The following is an 18,619-nucleotide window of genomic DNA, read 5'->3' as shown; positions in this document are numbered from 1 at the left end:
AAATAAGTTATTTAATTATTTTAATTTTAAAGATTAAAGAATACTAATAGAATAATAATATATTAATTTCAAATAACGTAACGTATGGGGAACTCGGACATATGGGGAACTCGGACACTTTTTGCCTATCGCCAACTTGAAACCCTAATAACTTTTATTATGTATACCCAATCACTTTTTACACCTGCTCAGATTGGAGAGAAGCTTCAACAGGCTATAGTTGCACTTCAATTAAAAGAATTTAAATCAATTAGAAAGGCTGCAGAGCATTTTGAAGTCTCTAAGTCCATTCTAGCCAATAGGCTGACTGGGAAGAAAACATGTTCCCAAACCTACGAAATAGCTCAAATTCTTTCAAACATAGAAGAAAATACTCTTGTACGATGGATTTCACAATTCATAATCACTGGATTCCCTATTATATCTATATTAGTAAAGGAAATGGTTGACGAAATTCGTCTTTGATGCGTTCAGGTTGCATTATCTCAAATTCCTACCTCAATAGAAATTCCACCTATAGACTACAAATGGATCTATAGATTCCAAAAACGATATACAGAACTTAAAATATACTATTCACATCAATTAGAGTCTAATCAGACTAAAGAGACAATTTTGAAGAATATTCAGGCTTGATTTGATATGTTTTGTATATGTTTTATTGAACGAAAGTATGAATTAAATGATATATATAATATAGACGAAATCGGATTTGGAGTTGGAAGTACTCAAAGTATATGCATTATAGTCGATTCTACTCAGAAATCGAATTGGAAAGTTATAGCTAGCAAACAAGAATGGATAATTGTATTTGAATATATTAATATAGTTGGAAAGGCTTTATTATCTATAATCATTTTCAAGGCTCAGAATATGAATTCTGTATGGATTCCAAAAGATACATTTCAAAGCTAGCAGTTCTCTATTAGTACAAATGGATGGACCTCAAATAATCATGGATTAGAATGGTTAAAAAGGGTTTTCGAACCAGAATCCAAGAAAGTGTCAGGTGATCGACCTCGATTTTTGATTATGGATGACTATTCAAATTATATTACAAACAGCTTTATTGCTTTCTGTATAGAGAAGGATATCGATTTACTTATATTACCTTTTTATTGCTCCTATTTGCTTCAGCTATTTGATATTGCAATGTATAGACCAATGAAACGATATTATGCTTTGGAGATCGATCGATATTCTCGAACTGGTGTAAAGCGAATTCAAAGAGCTGAATAGGTAGAACTCTTTCAAAATATTAGAAAAAAAGCATTGAATTCTTCTAATATTAAAGCTGGCTAAAGAAAAGCTGGTTTAGTATCTTTTGCCCCACGAAAAGTACTCGATACATTACCATTTAACTTCTCCTAACAACCTTCTACTCCACAAATAAGAACCCCCAATCAAGACCTAGACTTATCTATACTCAAAAGTTCTCCTCTAGATGGGACAGAACTAATACAAGCAAATCAGATCTTTAATATAGCTCTAGCAAGCAGTAGTTCTCCTATATCATCAATTCGTCGATATACTAAGAGAATGACTAAGCTTGTAGAATCTCAAAATGCTGAGATAGCCTTACTTCGGAAACAGCTCGCTGATACTCAGGAAGTAATTGGGACTCGAAAAAAGAGAACTAAAGGCAAAAGAGTCAAATTACAAGATTAATTTGTCTTTAATACTAAGGAAATACTGAAAATAGTACATAAAGCGAAGGAAAAACCTAAGGAGAAAAAGCCACAAGGACGACCACGCAAGCGCCCAATTGAAGAATCAGAAGAAGAGATTGAAGAAGAAGAGCTAGAGAATAGTTCAAATGATTCAGAATTGGAATTGGAGGATTGTGTGGCTCGTAGAACAAGATCGCGTGTAGAATAATTGAAAAAGTGTCCGAGTTCCCCATATGTCCGAGTTCCCCATACATTACGTTAATATATCTTATTTTATTGAATTATTATAAATTATCAAAAGGGCTAAGTTTCGGTCGGTTGTTACGATGGTAACAGCTGACTTGTTTTCGTAAACCTGTTACGATTCGCTCAATTTAATATGAGATTTCGGTCACCCTAAAAACTCATATACACGCACCCCCAGAGCATATGGGAGCCTTCGACGCCGTCCTCCCAGGCAGACTAATTCGAAGACTTCGCGAACAAGGATGGCCCCACAACCTAGTCAAATGGATCACCTCCTTTGCGACCGGAAGGTCGGCCCAGGTTCGACTAGACGGAATCACAGGCCCAAAAACGAACATTGAGTGCGGGCTCCCTCAAGGCTCCCCCATTTCGCCAATCCTCTTCATGCTTTACATCGCCCCAATCTTCAGGATGGGGGAAGACACGGTCAAGTTCGGATATGCAGATGACGTAGCCATACTGGCTGCCTCGAAATCCCTGGCTGAAAACGCCGAGCGAATCACTTCCACGGTAGACGAGATTTTGAACTAGGGCACATCGGAAGGCATTACCTTCGATCCCGGCAAATCTGAACTGATACACTTCTCCAAGCACTTGTCAGACAAGGACCCCAACTCAACCCCAACGGTCACCATGGGGGGCCGGGTAATCAAGGAACTCAGTAACGGGAAGCCCTACCTTCGATGGCTAGGCATCCTCTTTGACAAAAGACTGTCCTTCAAATGGCATGTGAGAGAGCTCGCTGCAAAAGCAATGATAGTGACCAAAGCCCTCAAGTCCCTCGGCAACTCGATGAGAGGAGTCCTAGAATGCGCCAGAGCAATACTGCCGGTCTGGAGAACAACAAACACAGCAACCCTCTACCGAGAGACGGGACTCAGACCACCGGAGATCGAACTCGACAATATGGCCCTCACAGCAACAGTCAGAACCAGAAGACTAGACCCTTACCACCCCCTTGTGTGGAGATCAGAATGGATCCAAGAGAACCCAAACTATTTTAAAACCCGATATGCCAGATGCATCTTGTCCCTTCCCCCATCGGAACAAATCAACCCCCTAGTAACCCCCAAGTGGCTCGACCCCGAAACAAGAGAAGAGACCACAGACCGTATACACAGCCCCAAAGGTCGAACCAAAAGCACAACCGCAGTGGATTTTAATGAATTCTACAGTTTACTCCCACGAGAAGATATTATAATCTTCACAAACGAATCGAAATATATAAACGACAGCACGGGAGGCGGGTTTGTTGGATACCAAGATAACCGGAAGATCTGCGAAGGAAGCTTCGCATTAGACAGATCGAAGGAAGTTTATGACGCTGAAGCGGTAGCAGCACTCGAGGGCCTCAGAGTAGCACTAACCTCGATCGAAGCGAGAACAGCGAGGGATATATGGATATACCTAGATAACATGAGAGTGGCGACCAGGCTCCTCACAAGAGACCTTCACATCCTTCCGACACCTGGCTGCAAGCTGGTTCAACGGCACAGTCCACATCCGATAGGTTCCAGGACACAAGGATGTAGCGGGAAACGGAGCCGCAGACAAAGCAGCGAAAGCAAGAGTAGCACTACCCCAACTAAAAGGAGCCTATTTATACATAGGACTTAGAAAAGAGGCCAAGGGCTACAGGCAAAGGGCAATAAATAAGTTATAGTCGACAATGATCCCTCAATCATACAAAAAACTGGAGATTCTCACATCCCCCAAAAACCCCAAGGAATTAGCTCTACCCAGGAGCTTCCTAGGCCGTCTGTTAGCTATCCGTTCAGGATATGGCGATTTTGCAGCCTACCATGAACGCTTTCACCATCAAGACGCCCACCTACTCTGCAGATGCGGAGCCCGCAAATCCCCACTTCACTTCTTCTTTTGTCACATAGCCAAGAAAAAACACCTCCAGCCGAAAGGCAAACTAGTTGATCTGATACCCTTCCTCTGCGGCACCTATGAAGGAGCGGAGACGCTTGTAAGATGGACGAAATCCAATGGCTTCTTCACGGACATATGCCTACGACATCACCCCCTTCCCGGCCCCGAGGGCCCTATACTAGACCACGAACCCCCTAGGGTCAATGATAGCCCTACAGACTAACAAATTGCCAGATAAATATACTCTTTCCTTTGTAAAAACCTTTCCTTTGTCATTTTTCTTTATAACCTTAAAAAAAAAACATTTATGAGAGCGCTAAGGAGGTCATGGGGTGTGTGCGGACCGGCTGCGGCTTGGCAGATATTCGTATTATGTAATCTTCCCCATTAAGGGAAAGATTCCTTATTTTCATATTTAAGATCACGGCAGCTACGGGAATGCGCCTAGGAATCGTTTCGATCTTTAGATATAGCTACATGTACGTAACTATTAGACGCCTAGGAGTAACTCCCTGGCGGCCTTTGCCCCAATAGGGGATGTCACGAGGACGGGGGGCTTCGCCCCCTCGGCCTCTGGCCGTTAAATAATAACACACACACACATACACACACCACCAGAGCATATGAACAGGTATGCTGGATCACCTTGGATCATCAGTGATCCTGAGTGATCCAAGAATTACGAGGATCTATATATTCAGTATGAATTCCTTCCTATAAAGCCTCGTGCTCAAGATCAATCATTTAGTATACTCTACTATTAGTTACGAATTGCATCATTGTCATTACTTAAGTCCCTGCTTGACGCCTAGTTATAAACCACTTCGAGAGCCTAGAGCACTTCCACGTGATCTAGACGGCAAACCTCGTAACATTTTACCGCAAAAATTGAATCAAAATTTCATATAATCATTTTCGAACTTAAATCACATTATTTTAAAAATTTCAAAAAATAATCTATCAAATTTTTACTATATAATCGATTCAAAATAATTTAATTTCTCAATTTCAATTATACTTTTATAATAATCAAAATTGTTATAACCTTTTAAAATTGTTGAGTTTTGGTGTCAAAAGGCCATTCAGCTAGTAGCAGTGCGCTAGTACTGTAAATAAGAAATAAACGAGAACCTTAACGAGGTGACTGTGTCTCTGATATAGCTCCTACAGTACCTTATTAGATATATCCCGTATTGCGGCAATTAACTTTTGGCTGCCATTACTTGACTCCACCAGAGAGCGTGGAATGAAGCGTCCTCCAATCTGAATTATTGATGGGATCCTGGGGATTTATTACTTTGAAGGCGTCTAAAAAAGCAGGAAACTCATCGACAAAATATACTTTGAGGAGATTGTTAGCTATGCGTTCATAGCCAGTACAGAGGTCGCAACATACTGTGGGTAACATAATCCTCTTCCAGCTTCATGATAGTAGGGCGCATGATTTCATCTAATTCCGACTTAGCTGGCCATACCCCCGAAGTAGGTGTCATTGCAAAAGACGAGTTTGTCAGCAGCCACACGCTAACACCTCCTGCATCAACCAAAGTAGGAAGGGTTCGGATGAACGTCTCGACCACTTCAAAGAATGCATCTTGTTATCTTCCTGCGTTAGTGAAAATAAGATTTGCGGCTGCGGTTCGTTCATCTCGGTGTGCCCTATTTTTCATAAATATAACTGCTCTATAAGTTCCTCCGCCGCCCCCGGAAAAAGCCCAATATAAATCTTCATTCTCCGCCGGAGAAGCGATTACGAGGCGTATGATAAGATCCATGGCATATAACAACGACAAATGATGAAGACATAGTTTTTATAGTCGTATCAAGTAGATGGCTTAAAGTTTAAGGAAAACGAAAGATGAGTGGGATGATACGAATTGGAATCATTGTTTGAAGGGGGGACAAGGTTGGACCTTATGCGCCATCAGCCTTAGGCAGAACACTATTCACCAACATCCAACATAGCACATGCATGTGCATGTGCATGTGCATACTAATCCAAATGTAGCTGTAAGCCCGAATTACTGTTTAATAAAAATTTTATATCATTGTGCAAATAAAGTACAGATGCTAGTGAAAAAGTTATTACCTATAATGGCATAATTTGGAAGGTGCTGGTACATTGATAGAACTTTACCGTTTACTAGGATATCAATCATCTTTAACTCTAGGAGACGAATCTTCTCCCTCATTCTTATACAATACATTCACTCAGCTCAAGATGAGTTTGATGTTTCCAAACGCTTTTATGGCCAGCTGCACCGGGATCGCGGCCCACAACCTCATATTCATTCACAAGGAGTGGCATCTACTAGCCCCGTACCAATCAACAACGCCCCCAACCCCTTCTGGGTTTGCTCAGGCTCTTATGAACAATTAATGCTAATATTCGACAAGACTAGACGAACAATTTGAACTGCTGAACAGGTAACGCAGTAGTCTTTGCAAACGTTGAAGGAAAGACTAATGATTAATTGGTGCGATAGAAATATCGGATACATGCTGCATCCATCACTCATCTCGGAGCTCCCTCCATCCCCAACTATTGTAAATACAGGTACCGGTACTGAAATATTCCTCACACAACTCGCAAAGATATATCCGGATGCAGTTTTTCATGGCTTTGATATATCTCCTGCACTGTTCCCTACAGCAGAACACTACCATACAATGTTCACTTAGACATTATGGATATCAAGCAAGCCATTCCGCTGTCCAAACAGAGCAAATACGATCTTATCCATCTCCGTCTCATAGCTGCGGGTATTGCATCGACAGAATGGGAATTGGTAGTGCACAGCATCATTCAGTTGCTCAAACCAGGAGGTGAAATTCAATGGAAAGAATGCACATGGGCAGATGTCCAGCATATAAGTGGCAGCATACAATCTTCCGTACATACAACGCGATTGATGGGGTCTCGCTTCAAGATTGGCCTTAAAGATAAGTTCTCATATGGCTGGAAGATGTTGCCCCAGATTTTCCAGAACAAAGGACTTGTAAAATTAGAGGAAGATATCGTAAGCTCGGATCGAAGTTGTGGACACGAGAACTACTCTCACAAGTAACCACATGCAGGCTATATTTAGTTGTCGAGACTACTTTTGCCACGAACCGCCCCACAGCTCCTCATTAAATGATGAGCTCGAAAGGTAAGAGGCAGAGGCAGAGACAGAGGCAGAGCGAGATATCGAGAGCGAATGCTATGTGGGATTTGACATACATGTTGTATTAGGGTTTAAGAATTGACACTTGTCGTTATTTGTACCTTAAATTCACATCAATGAAGCATTTTGAAAGATGAGAAAACCACAATAAAGTTGAATAGATGATGAGACGCAACACAAGGCTGGTTGACTATGCAATTCATTTTTCACTTGAAATAGCTAGTATTTGCATCATCCGACAAATTTCACAATTGCACCAATTATGCCCAAGGACCCGGGTTCGAAACGTCAAATCACTGTTACCAAACCACAAAATAGGCTCAAAACACCGGATTTCCCATCCAGACGCTATGCATTACGCTATACCATAAGTCCCTCATTGTCCAAGCCCAAAATATCACATCAAGAACAGGTAGGGTATGTAACACAAAGCTAAAATACAACGCCATAAAAAATGCAAACGCTCAAGACTAAAAACCAAAACTATCCAAAAGACTATTAGCCTCCGGTTCTTCGAACACAGTAGGTGGCGGCTTATGAGTTTGGGCCATGTATAACTATTGCGTCTTTTGTATCCGCCGCTGCCGGTCCAATTCCACTAATAGGCAAGTCGGCCACAACTAGCGAGCTCCTTCTTCTCAACATCTTTCTGGGATTTATTTCACCATCGAAACTCTTAAAGTCTAGTTTGGTTGGGAGCATGAACTCCCAATTCCTCACCAAATCCAATGCCAATAAATCACAGCCCATGCGATCATATAGTCTTGAATTGTGCAATACGAAAGCCCATTCGACCTTTGGAGTGACTTTGGATGCGCCACGTAGGGTCTGTAAGGTCTTTTGACGAAGCTGCGAGTAAAGAACAACTAGAGCAGGATCATCGGTTAGGAAAAGTTTTGCTTGGAGATCAGGTGATTGTGGACTTTCAAGTAGAGTGTAAACTGGCGACTAGAACGATAATGTTAGTATTTGAATCGAGTCTTGCTAATAAATTGTACGGATTCTTACGATCAAGGCTCGCACAGCCATATCACGACGATGCAGCATCCAGAAAGCCCACGATGCAAGCCATCGGTTACCTTCCTGAGCAGCTAATGGCAGAACCTTTTCTTCAAGAAGTTCTTTGAGAATAGGACCGTGTTCACCCTCATATACACGGGTGACTGCTATCGCAAGTTGAAGATCTTTGAGCTGACTCAGAATCACGTTGATGGCATCTTTGAGGCAATCTGCCAATAAGAAGAAAGCCGCAGCATATTCTAACCATTGTTAGCACGGATCAAATAAGACCAGTCAAAGTATTACTCACCAAACCGACGCTTCCCAAGCAAAGCATATGCATTCTTCATTGCAGCAGTCCGCCACTTCTTTTCAGAAAAATTATTCGCTAGGAGTCTTGTCGTAGCGCCTTGTTCACGATTCCACGCAGCCATGCGCCATAGACCTTGAAGTACCGCCTTTTTCTTCAGCGCAAGATAATACAAACTGCAATCTATGGGGTTTTTGAGATCGTTCTTTGTGTATTCATTCCGTGCAATGACTTCAAATTGAGCTTTCTGTTCTTTGTTAGCATCCTCAAATTTCAACACAAAATAACTACATACCAGAGCATTTGCATCCGTCATCCACATAAAGATACCACTCTCCCGTGCATGTTCCCAAAGCATCCTTCCATGGAATTGTCGTGAGACCATATCTGCCAGGATATCCTGACTATTACTATGGTATGCCCAATTGATCTCCCTCCAAGACAGACTCAGCTCATTCGCACGACCACGACGTAAGACATGCTGCCTAAAGAATAGCATAAATCTTGCAGCATTGTCATCCATAGATCTACGCTGACGTTCAACAATACCGACACATTCAACAATATCAGCCAGGTGAATTTGTTCCTGCCTCGAAAGCTGAGGCAGCGCAATCTGCGTCAATTTCTCTGTTATGGAAGCAGCAACGTCTTCCGTAACTGTCTCCACCTCGTCATCGTCGGAAAGGCCATCAAATGCAGATCTAATTCCTTTACTAGCCGAAGACACATTGACCGAGCCAATGTAGAAATCTTCTATGTTCATTCCGAGGTGTGAGTCGATTGCTTCACCCTCAATGTAATATTTAAGGATCTTGTATAGTGCCAACAAAATATGCTGCACTAATAAATTCTTGCCGGCAAGTATGTATTGGCTCAAGAATTGTGGATGATAAACCGGAAGTGGGCCGTTTAATCTAGAAACAATGTCAAAGAGGTCCCAAGGAGTTTTGCGGTAAGGTAAGACTATTGATGCTGACGAGTCGACCTCCTTATCATAAACGAACAACTGATTACCTGCTCCAACAATGAAGTTACCACCTCCTAACCAGGTTGAATCACCAATTGGGTGGGCTGTCAAATCTCGAATATTAACTTCTCGAATTGCTGCCCAGGCTGGCCCTTTATCCAAATAATCGTATCGCATTTGTGCCAATAATACAACTCGATAACGGAAGCCTACAGCAAGAATGGATTGATCGTCCGGAGTTGAAGTCCAATCCAGATCCTGAATTGTATCCTGGGATTCATAGTCCTGAGAATACTCAAGTCGGGCACCTCGGACGTCCCATATTGTTAACTCAGATCTAGTTGAGTTCACGAGTGCAGCTTTTCGTAAAGAGCTTCCACTAGCTAGAGCAGGCTCGCTGATACCTGTGTCTACCGAACAAGTCTGTAGCCAGTCAACCTTTTCTTTTTCGAAGTCAATCCGGGCGGTCCAAGATCTTAAAAGTCCAGAATGCGTATAGGAGATAGCAATATCTCTCGCAAAAGTGTCCAAAAATCCGGAGATGACGGGAGGAGATCCAGCTGGATCCACAGGTAAAACATATGCTAAATCGTCATTGTCTCCAAGGTCGAATTGACAGAATTCACGAATGGAAGCTTCTTGATGATCCCCATTGATTTGAAGACTTTCCCTCCTTTGGGGCAGCTTGACCTCCCATACAATACCCTTCATCTTCGATGTAATTGTAGCGACATGAGCGACAGGACCCTCCTTATTGACCTCAGGTAGCATGAGTATGCACAGCGGCTTCCCCATGACAGAAAACTTACAGTCCGCTAGTTTGACCGCCGCGGAATGTCTTGTATCCCACAGAGTAATATGATCGTGGTGTAAATATATCACGAAATTTCCTTTTCTCATAACACATATCCTATGAACATGCTCAGTTTGTGAGATGATACTTTGACGAAATACTGAGGTTCCGCCCGCATGTTCCATATGCTTCCAAACTATACTTTCATTGCCATCTGTGCGAGATACTACTGCTCGTCCACTAACATTACGCACAATTTTCTTGACAGGACCTGAATGACCCGTCCATAGTGCTTTCGATTTGAGGCGTTGCGTTCTTGGTGAAGGATCAAACAAATTGGCTACATCAGTCTCAAAAAACTCAATTTTACCATCAAAATGGTGGACTAGAACATTGAGATTCCCGCCAGACTGGTTGCAGAAATTATAGAGCTGAACATAGCTGGTATCCTCGGCCAGTTCCGTTGGTAAACACAATTCCACACCATCGATATGTGCAATGTTAAAAATATTCGTTGGTTGTTTTATTTTAGACCCAACATTTTCCAGGCCCCATGCAGATAGATGTCCATGTTCATCCAGTACAACACAAACTTCCGGATTACGATTCGCAACCTCGATCAAATGCGCTAAGGCATGGTCGTCCTCTGAGTCAGTCGCTGCCCTCTCCTGTACGGCATGTTCTGTAGCAACCGTAAAATCTTTTCCATCGATGATAAATGCAAACCTTAGCTTCGACATCTTGTTCCCGTCCAATCCTCTCGGTTGTATCGATTCATGCAAGTCAATCTGACCCCACAGCTGCAGACTTTGTAATGAATGAACATCGCTCGGTGCCCAGATCCTTAGAAAATTGTCTGCGCACACCGTATACAAAACATTATCAATTGTTTGGTCGATGTGAAACGGCCTCCTCCAGTGCATATTCGTGACAGTTCGCGGATGCGGTAGGTAGGTGAAGTCGAATCTTGTGTCATCATTCCCGAACGACAGCCTCCTCCATATCTTCACGAGCCTGTCGTACTTTCCAATAGACGCAATAAATGCCGAATCATACGAGAAATTTGCGAACTTGGCCGGGTTCGCAAGTTGTTGTTTCCAAACCACAACCGGCGCATCGATTGTCGAGAATAAAGTAAGCCATGAGCTCCCCACCAATAGTTCTTCCGCTATTCCCCATGACAGTGTGTTTGCTGTATCTTTTCCACTCTCGTCGATTGAAATGCTATGTTGTAGAGACCACTAAATTTGTTCAGCGCCGCATTCTAAAAAGACCAGCCAGCTAAGGTTGTGTCATGCTAACCTTCAGCGCTCCTTCATCCTGCCCATATGGTTTATAAATCCTTATATTAGAGCCCGCACATGCTGCAATCTTCCCACTGGCTTCGTCTAGCGCAATAGCTTCGAGTTGAGTGTCATCGTCATCGTATATCGTTTGTAGGATCGTGTCTGCGCCAGTGAGTATAACGAAAGCATTTCCCGTGATATAGGCCTGTGTAATTTTAGTAAGGTAATAAAACAATGCAAACTGTCTGCAGTTTCATTGCAGACTCACTATGAGCCTCCTGTTGTCCCAATAACCAGTACAGACAGCTTGAAGCTTGGCCTGTGCCTTTCCAGGAAGCACTGCTCTCATACTATATAACAGAGCGCATTCGGAGCATATTTTCAGTAAAATGGCATGAATAGTTTTCCCAACACGAGGAGGATTCCAATGTCAAAGGATTAGAAAGAAGTCGAAAAGTATTCGTTGGTGATGATGATTCCCGATTATTGTACAAGTCTTCATGTAAACTTGGAGCTCTCGCCTGGATGAATAGATTGTGCGGTTCCGAGACAAGAAATCGGCCATGATCTACTACGCAGGGACATAGTTCTACCACCATATCATCTGATATTATATCATGGTCATACAATTTCACACCCATCACTCGAGCATTAAAGACTTGTTTTCTTTAATAATTATCTTATTGAAAGTATCTAGGTGTTGTGATAATTCTAATCTACTTAAGACAACTAAACAAATGAGAGGTCCTTACATGCCCCATGGATATAAGATCCATGAAGGAAGTTCCCCACTCCAAAGTGGGAGTGTTCTCAATTGCGAGAAGCGAATTGTAAATCCCATTACCGAGTCGATGCGGATGCCAGTCCCTCTCTCCAGACGGCCATATGCTGGAGAAAAACGCCAGATAACCAATACTCCGTACCACAACATTTGTGGGTATCCAATCAGTTAAGTATGCAACCAGTTAAGTATGCAAATATATGCAATCATTTAAGTATGCAATCGCCAAAACACCGTGCTAAAACATACATCCATGTTTCCAATGTAAACTCCGTCTTGTACCCTGTGTTCCATTCCCTGTGATGAAACAATAATCCTTCTTTTTCCCATTGTAAAGCATTCCCTAAACGCCGTCGCAATGCTCCATATCCAATATACACAAGTCATTAATTCATATTATCCTTCAGGTATGTCTGGAAATCCTCTACTCATTCCTAATGTACTCCGTCCTCTTTTGGAAAAGGGCATGGATGTCCCATAAATTCCCTTTCTTAATTCTCGCTCAAGTGGTGTGGTCAATGGCGCCCTTGGCGTAGTTGAATGAAATCGCGCCGATGCAGCAAGAACTCGTTGCGATCTTCGAGATGGTGTAGCCATGTACCCTGGTTTTGGGGTGATTGGGTTCAATGAAGGTTTGATTGGAACCGTCGTTCTACGCGGAGGATCCTTTTCGTAAAGCCTCTTCGTGATTTCATCCATATCAACTTCTTCTCCGAAATCTGACCAATTCTCCGCTGTATCGGTTCCGGGAGGCGAATTTATGTCCACGAAGGGACGTTGCTGCGCGGTTCGCTGTCGCCAGTAGTTAAACATCTTTCTGTGTCCTTTCCTTGTATTTTTATCGTGCAATTCTTTTGCAGTGTTTGCCATAGCTCTTGTTTGCATCGTCCGCAAGCTCCATTTCCTAAGGGCATCGCTCTGCTGACGTTCTTGAAAGTCCAACGTTGCTTCGATGTTCAATACCTGCAATGACTCGGTACGATCCTTCCACCTATTGAAGAATTTCCTCATCACCACTTCTTTCCAAAGAGGTTCCAATTCCGCCACTTCTTCCGTACGAGCCCTCCACTGATCAAACGAGTTCATTCCTATGATAAATGTTTTACCTTGGGCAAACTGAAGTGCTTGTTCGTTCAGTGCCATTTTCTCTTGCGCCTTTTGTCGCCAACGCGAAAACATATCTCCTGCTAGATAAAGTTTTCTGTTCCTTCGAACTTGAATATACGCAGTTTTACGCTTTTCTCGTTTTGATTTCTGTGTTGCCTGTCTCCACTTTTTTAGAGCGCTGTTCATCACGAAGAACTTATTGGCAGCGCGAGCCACCTTGTTTAGTTTGACGATCCGCTGGAGCTGCGTGCGCATAGAATCGAAACATTGACCTAGAATTCGTGGAGCTTGAAAGTCCGCGGCTCGGGCCTCAATCTCGGCACGATCATTCATTTTTACATACCATCGTCTGAGGACGGAGGCTGCGACAGTTTTGTTGTCATGTCGTCGAGCAATCTCTTCGCGTTCCCAACGCCTACTTCGTGTATCTTGTGACCTATCAAACCAGACTTCTAAGCACGCAGATTTAGTCTCTTCCTTCTTCTCTTTTTGTAAAACTGCACATTTCGTCTCCAATCTCCAGGTTTTAGATGCTTTCGCGACAGCGCGGTCATCAGAAATGGCTCTCAGTCTTTTCAGCCTAGTCTGATGTCGCCACTCGGTGAATGCTTCACGTTTTATCTTGTCATGATCAATCGCCGTGGCTTGTTTCTCTTGCTCGGTACGAAGCTTCCAAATCGATAGGGAGATTTTCAACAAGCTTGCATTGTGACTAGCCACTACTTTCTTTTCGGCGGGTGCTGTTTGAGCTTCAAGACGCCATTTCTTGAAAGCACTTCCCAGTTGTTTGGCCTTGGCTGCACGCTCGGCTCTGGCGTTGAGTACGACTTGCGTTTCCGTTTTCTCTTTCCAGCTATCCATGGTTTTCGTAACCACATTGAGTAATCTCTCATCCTCCGCTAGTTGAGTGGCTTCGCTCACAGCTTGTGTCTTTTCTACCCATGTTGATAAAGCCCGTTGCTTATTCTTTTCGTCAATTCGTTGGGTAAATTCTACCACCTTTTTCTCCTGGGCCAACTTCGAAAATACTCGCCCGAGAAGGTTGCCCTTGGCCACTTGAGAAGCCATATTCAATTTCTCATCAATTTCCTCTTTCTTTGCTTTCAATTTGCCGAAAAACTTTCTCAACTGGAATTTTCGAGCTTTTTCCTCGTTTTCCTTATTTTTCTTCTCAGTCTCTTCCGTTTGAGTCTTCCAAGCAGTGAACATTCGTGATCTAAGAATCTGTCTCTGTGCGACTTTGGTTATCTCCACCTTTTCGCGAGTGATCGCAGCCCAGTGAGTGAAAGCTTTATGCTTGAGATGACGATCTCTGGCTCTATCAACTCTTCTTTCGAGTTTCACAAATCGCTCCTCTATCTCCCGAAGCTTCTGCTGGGCTTCCAAATGAGCTTGCTGAGCCCTTTCAGCGACTTCCCGAGCTTCTTGAAGCTGTCGTTTCACCTCCATTTTTTCCCGAGCCATTTCGAGCCAGGTGGAAAATGCCTGTTCTTGCAGGGCGTGATTGTCGTGTTTCGACGCGATGGCGTCCAGATGTGCTTTTCGTGCTAGACTTGCTCTTGCTTGATCACGCCATGCATAGAGTTTTTTAATGATAAATTCTTCAAAATAATGTTCGGACACAATTTTCGCTCTTTCTTCCATCCATCCAACAGATACCTTGCTTTCGACAACGTCGTTAGAGTCATATTGTTCTTCGGCTTCTGTGGTTGTGGTCAACTCGTCGCTTGTATCTTGATGTTCGTTTGTAACCTTATCAAGGGGGATTCGACCAGATGCGCGCCCACTCTGAGCATCTCTCTCTGGGTGTCGATTTATTGACCGAATACTGCCATGTGTCGAAACTGATCTGCCATGTCTGCGAGGTGGGTCATACTCACTGGCTTCTAGCCAATTTCTAACATTACTCACGCCACGTTCTTCACGTCCTCTTTGCGTGGTTCTAGGTGGTTGCGGTGTAGGTTCCGGGAGAGGCTCCGGCGACACTGCGCGTGTAGCTTCTGATATAAAGCTCTTTAGCTCATTCATTTTGGCGGGTGTGGCTGGCCCGAGAGGTAGAGGAGAGAAGGATTTATTCCTTTTATGTTTTGGCTCAAGCGCTTGAGCTTGTGCTTGAGCTGCATTTTCCATATCCAAGACTCCTGTCTCGGAATTGCGTCGTGGTAATGGTGGTTCATTCTCATCATTATAGAGAGTGTCGCTTTCCTTATAATCTGCGACATCTGGAGAAGTAGCTTTGCTACTTCGTAGATATTCACGTCGATCGGTATCAAATTCAAGAGTGATACCTCTTTGGGATAAAACTTCCTCAAATTTTTCGAAAAGTGTGCCTTTGAAATCTCGTAGGGCGCCAATTTTGAACAAAATCCTGGCATATCGATTATCATGGTCGGTGTCAATGCCAACTCGGGGGAGAATTTCATAGTATGATCTAAAGAGGGCATTGGTGGGTAGTCTATCGCGTGGAAGCAGAGTGGGTAGGATATGTTGTGCGCGGACAACGATGTCATGCAGAATGAGCAAGTCTATCAGACATTAGCATTAATTATTGTACATATTCAATTTGAATTGAATCTCAAAGCATACCATCATCAGTATAATAAGGTTCATCCGTTGTGGTTGACCAACTGATTGGACCGTCGCGTGCGGACGGAAGTGACAAAGGAGACATGGGACCTTATCAAAAGGCATATACGTGAGAAAGCAGTTTTGTGATTTATTTGTACATACAGTTATCGCGGATCGGCGATAAACAGCAATGAAAGCGAGAAGCAAGGTACAGGAGGAGTAAGGTACAGCAAGGGTATACAGCAATTATTATGAGAATGAGAATGAGAATTGCACAACTTTCTTAAAGCTCTTTGAATCGTGAATTGTGAATTATGAACGTGAATTGTGAATTTGAATGTGAATATGAACCTGATTGTGAACCTGAATGTGAATGTGAATGTGAATCTTCGCCGCGCGCTGAAGAGAGGGACATGATTCCGCGTCTTGGTGGGATTGATAAATGAATTGAATGAAGGACGCGACAAAGTTTTAAGTTTTTACCGGTCGATTTTTTGGTGCAGGACTATTCAACGCTAAATGGAGCTAGAAGCCTAGACCCCTTGTCGAACAGACACTCTAGCGAACATATTCTTATCTCATCTCCAATTAAATCGATAAGATGCTGTGGTCTGGATGACTAATCATGGGATTGTTACCATCATACTTTTCGCATTAACAATAACCAATGACTCGAGTACTGTGCGGCAATTTCTAGTCGTCACTAATAAGGAAGGCAGTACTTAACTAACCTCAACGGGCCACCTCAACAACGCCTTATCACCTGACTACCTACTTTCACTATTCCCAAACTCGAACAACAACTCAGATAATCCAAACCCAAATCCTCAGCAACCATGCCTACTCGAACAAGACCAATCGAGAAATTTGCACAGGCAGTTGCCAAATGTTCTACAGAGGTATATCTTCATTCATCCCCTTCACAACTTCACCCTTCACCCTTTGCCCCTCCATCCACCCAACCCCTCCATACCTTTACCCCTCTATACCTTTACCCCTCCATACCCTTACCCCTCCACAACGTCCATTCATAAAACTCTCCCCCAACTCCGCATCATCCATTAACACCTCTAAAACAGGCATCCGTATACGGCAAATGCATCGTAGCAGATTACAATTCCGTGCATAAAGATAAATGCCTGACTGAATTTATGAGACTGAAAGATTGTTATTTGGTACGTCTAAATTAGCCCTTTCGTAATATCTTTATTTTTGTTGCTCATAACTTATATTTATTAGGTTGCTGCGAAGAAGAAGTAGCCGGGATTATTCTCTAGAAAATTCGAATCATTGGGAAGCCGTAGCTGGCGGCCTTATCCAACTGCATGTTCCACAGTCGCAGTGTTTCTATCATCACGTTTGGTATACACCAAACCTCATCTGTTGCGTAGTCACTTAGCTCCCAAGCAAATAAAAAGATTTTTGAACTATTCTGCAAATGACTTTTAGGATTTCATAAAACTTTCTACTGTAAATGCCATAAGGGTAATTATCTAGAATGCCTTCTGATGCCCGAAAACATGTCTATGAAACATCAACATCATAACTTCAACAATCTAAGCGAAAATGTGGCCTTTTGAATCTCCTGGTCCTCCTCCAAAATGATACTTTCTGCCGCTGCATTTCCTTCAGCTTCATGCAGGGGTCGGCGCAAAGCCTTCTCAATTGCCTGTGCTTGACTCGTGAAAGCTTCACGCAAACCAATGCTAGAAGGATCTTCTAGGACCTTGTACTCCATTTTAATGTCATCCGTTGGTTGAAGACCAGCCTTTTTGCGCAATCTTTGTACCCGATTGATGATTTCTCGTCCCAATGCCTCGTCGGCGAGGTCTGCATGGAGCTCTACATCTAAGATAGTAAGAACATCCTCGTCTGTGTTAGTCTCAAGATTCTTGGAGGATTCATCATCCTTAAGACCCCGCTTAACGACCAAATCTCCTTCTTCGAGCTTGATTCCATCGACAATGATTGATTTTTCTAGTACGTAGTTGTGAACCTGTTCGCTTGTCAACCCTGGCAAAGCCTTCTTGACCTTCTGCACTTCCTTCTTCAACTTCTTTCCAAGGACTGGCCAGTCGGCATTGACGCTGTATTGCACGTTGTACTTGGCTTCATCTGAGGTGAGGACGAGTTCTCTGATATTGAGTTCCTCAGTGATATAGCCTTCCAGAGAACGAACATCTTCCAGATAAACTGGGTCATGGTGGATGACAATCAAAGTTTTGAGAGGAGTCTTAAGACCAATTGTGCGGCGCTCCCTAGAAACTCTGCCTAACTCAATGACACGTTGCATGCGACCAACACGACGCTCAACCTCTTCATCGAAGAGCTCTTCTCTTACGTCAGGGAAGGCCAAGAAATGTACACTTCGTGGATCCTCAGCTTGTAACTCCTTGGGAATGTGAGGCAACAGCCGTTGATAAATGTTGTCTGTGAGAAATGGTGTGAATGGTGCGAGTCCTCTTGTCAGGGTAAATAGAACCTCGAAGAGGGTGTTAAGGGCATGCTTAGTGTCATCTAGACCATATTCACCCTTTAGACGTCTACGGTTGAAACGAATGTACCAATTCGTGGTGTTGTCGATAAGATCCAATAATCGAGGAACGACAGTGTAAAGTCGGTAACCTTAATCTATTAGTTAAAAGTCACAAAAGGGGTTTTCGAGGGTAAGCTCACCTGCCATCTCTTGATTTACAAACTTAAGAAGACTTTGACAACTGGCAAGAATCCATCGATCCATAACATTAGTGTTAGTAGCTTCGGCAGAAGGATCAAAGACATAATCTACATTCTCCATCTTCTTCAATAGTGCCACCTGTCCCTCAAAAAACTTGTAACTGTTCCACA

At 43.0% G+C, this 18,619-nt stretch overlaps 8 protein-coding genes across 8 annotated transcripts in view; 2 read left to right on the top strand and 6 right to left on the bottom strand.

The window, feature by feature from the left end:
• Positions 1-2,222: 2,222 nt before the first annotated feature.
• Positions 2,223-2,551, bottom strand: SS1G_13539 (hypothetical protein; the record flags this gene model as incomplete). Its single annotated transcript, XM_001585605.1, has 2 exons — positions 2,223-2,489; positions 2,549-2,551. The coding sequence occupies 2 exons, from the start codon at positions 2,549-2,551 to the stop codon at positions 2,223-2,225; spliced, it is 270 nt and encodes an 89-aa protein (XP_001585655.1).
• A 2,375-nt stretch (positions 2,552-4,926) lies between these two features.
• Positions 4,927-5,986, bottom strand: SS1G_13538 (hypothetical protein; the record flags this gene model as incomplete). The annotated part of the gene is made up of 3 exons (XM_001585604.1): positions 4,927-4,958; positions 5,191-5,388; positions 5,932-5,986. 3 exons carry the CDS (start codon positions 5,984-5,986, stop codon positions 4,927-4,929), a joined length of 285 nt encoding a protein of 94 aa, XP_001585654.1.
• Positions 5,987-6,481: 495 nt separating this feature from the next.
• SS1G_13537 (predicted protein) lies at positions 6,482-6,862 on the top strand (the record flags this gene model as incomplete). The annotated part of the gene is made up of 1 exon (XM_001585603.1): positions 6,482-6,862. One exon carries the CDS (start codon positions 6,482-6,484, stop codon positions 6,860-6,862), a length of 381 nt encoding a protein of 126 aa, XP_001585653.1.
• A 633-nt stretch (positions 6,863-7,495) lies between these two features.
• On the bottom strand, positions 7,496-10,770 carry SS1G_13536 (hypothetical protein; the record flags this gene model as incomplete). Its single annotated transcript, XM_001585602.1, has 4 exons — positions 7,496-7,909; positions 7,970-8,220; positions 8,271-8,517; positions 8,566-10,770. 4 exons carry the CDS (start codon positions 10,768-10,770, stop codon positions 7,496-7,498), a joined length of 3,117 nt encoding a protein of 1,038 aa, XP_001585652.1.
• A 541-nt stretch (positions 10,771-11,311) lies between these two features.
• SS1G_13535 (hypothetical protein) lies at positions 11,312-11,665 on the bottom strand (the record flags this gene model as incomplete). The annotated part of the gene is made up of 2 exons (XM_001585601.1): positions 11,312-11,521; positions 11,585-11,665. The coding sequence occupies 2 exons, from the start codon at positions 11,663-11,665 to the stop codon at positions 11,312-11,314; spliced, it is 291 nt and encodes a 96-aa protein (XP_001585651.1).
• An 828-nt stretch (positions 11,666-12,493) lies between these two features.
• On the bottom strand, positions 12,494-15,875 carry SS1G_13534 (hypothetical protein; the record flags this gene model as incomplete). The annotated part of the gene is made up of 2 exons (XM_001585600.1): positions 12,494-15,729; positions 15,791-15,875. The coding sequence occupies 2 exons, from the start codon at positions 15,873-15,875 to the stop codon at positions 12,494-12,496; spliced, it is 3,321 nt and encodes a 1,106-aa protein (XP_001585650.1).
• A 733-nt stretch (positions 15,876-16,608) lies between these two features.
• On the top strand, positions 16,609-17,032 carry SS1G_13533 (predicted protein; the record flags this gene model as incomplete). The annotated part of the gene is made up of 3 exons (XM_001585599.1): positions 16,609-16,671; positions 16,852-16,947; positions 17,012-17,032. 3 exons carry the CDS (start codon positions 16,609-16,611, stop codon positions 17,030-17,032), a joined length of 180 nt encoding a protein of 59 aa, XP_001585649.1.
• A 280-nt stretch (positions 17,033-17,312) lies between these two features.
• Positions 17,313-18,619, bottom strand: part of SS1G_13532 (hypothetical protein) — a gene marked incomplete at both ends in the record, with an annotated part of 3,215 nt that continues 1,908 nt past the window's right edge. Inside the window, 2 exons of the mRNA XM_001585598.1 lie at positions 17,313-18,397; positions 18,449-18,556. Coding sequence (XP_001585648.1) covers positions 17,313-18,397; positions 18,449-18,556 — 1,193 coding nt within the window. The remainder of the gene's footprint in view (positions 18,398-18,448; positions 18,557-18,619) is intronic.

The sequence above is a fragment of the Sclerotinia sclerotiorum genome, genomic scaffold (genome assembly GCF_000146945.2).
Source record: "Sclerotinia sclerotiorum 1980 UF-70 scaffold_25 genomic scaffold, whole genome shotgun sequence".
Classification (NCBI taxonomy): domain Eukaryota; kingdom Fungi; phylum Ascomycota; class Leotiomycetes; order Helotiales; family Sclerotiniaceae; genus Sclerotinia; species Sclerotinia sclerotiorum.
The sequence above is the reverse complement of the archived record's forward strand: the minus strand, read 5'-3'. Positions and strand labels throughout refer to the sequence as shown.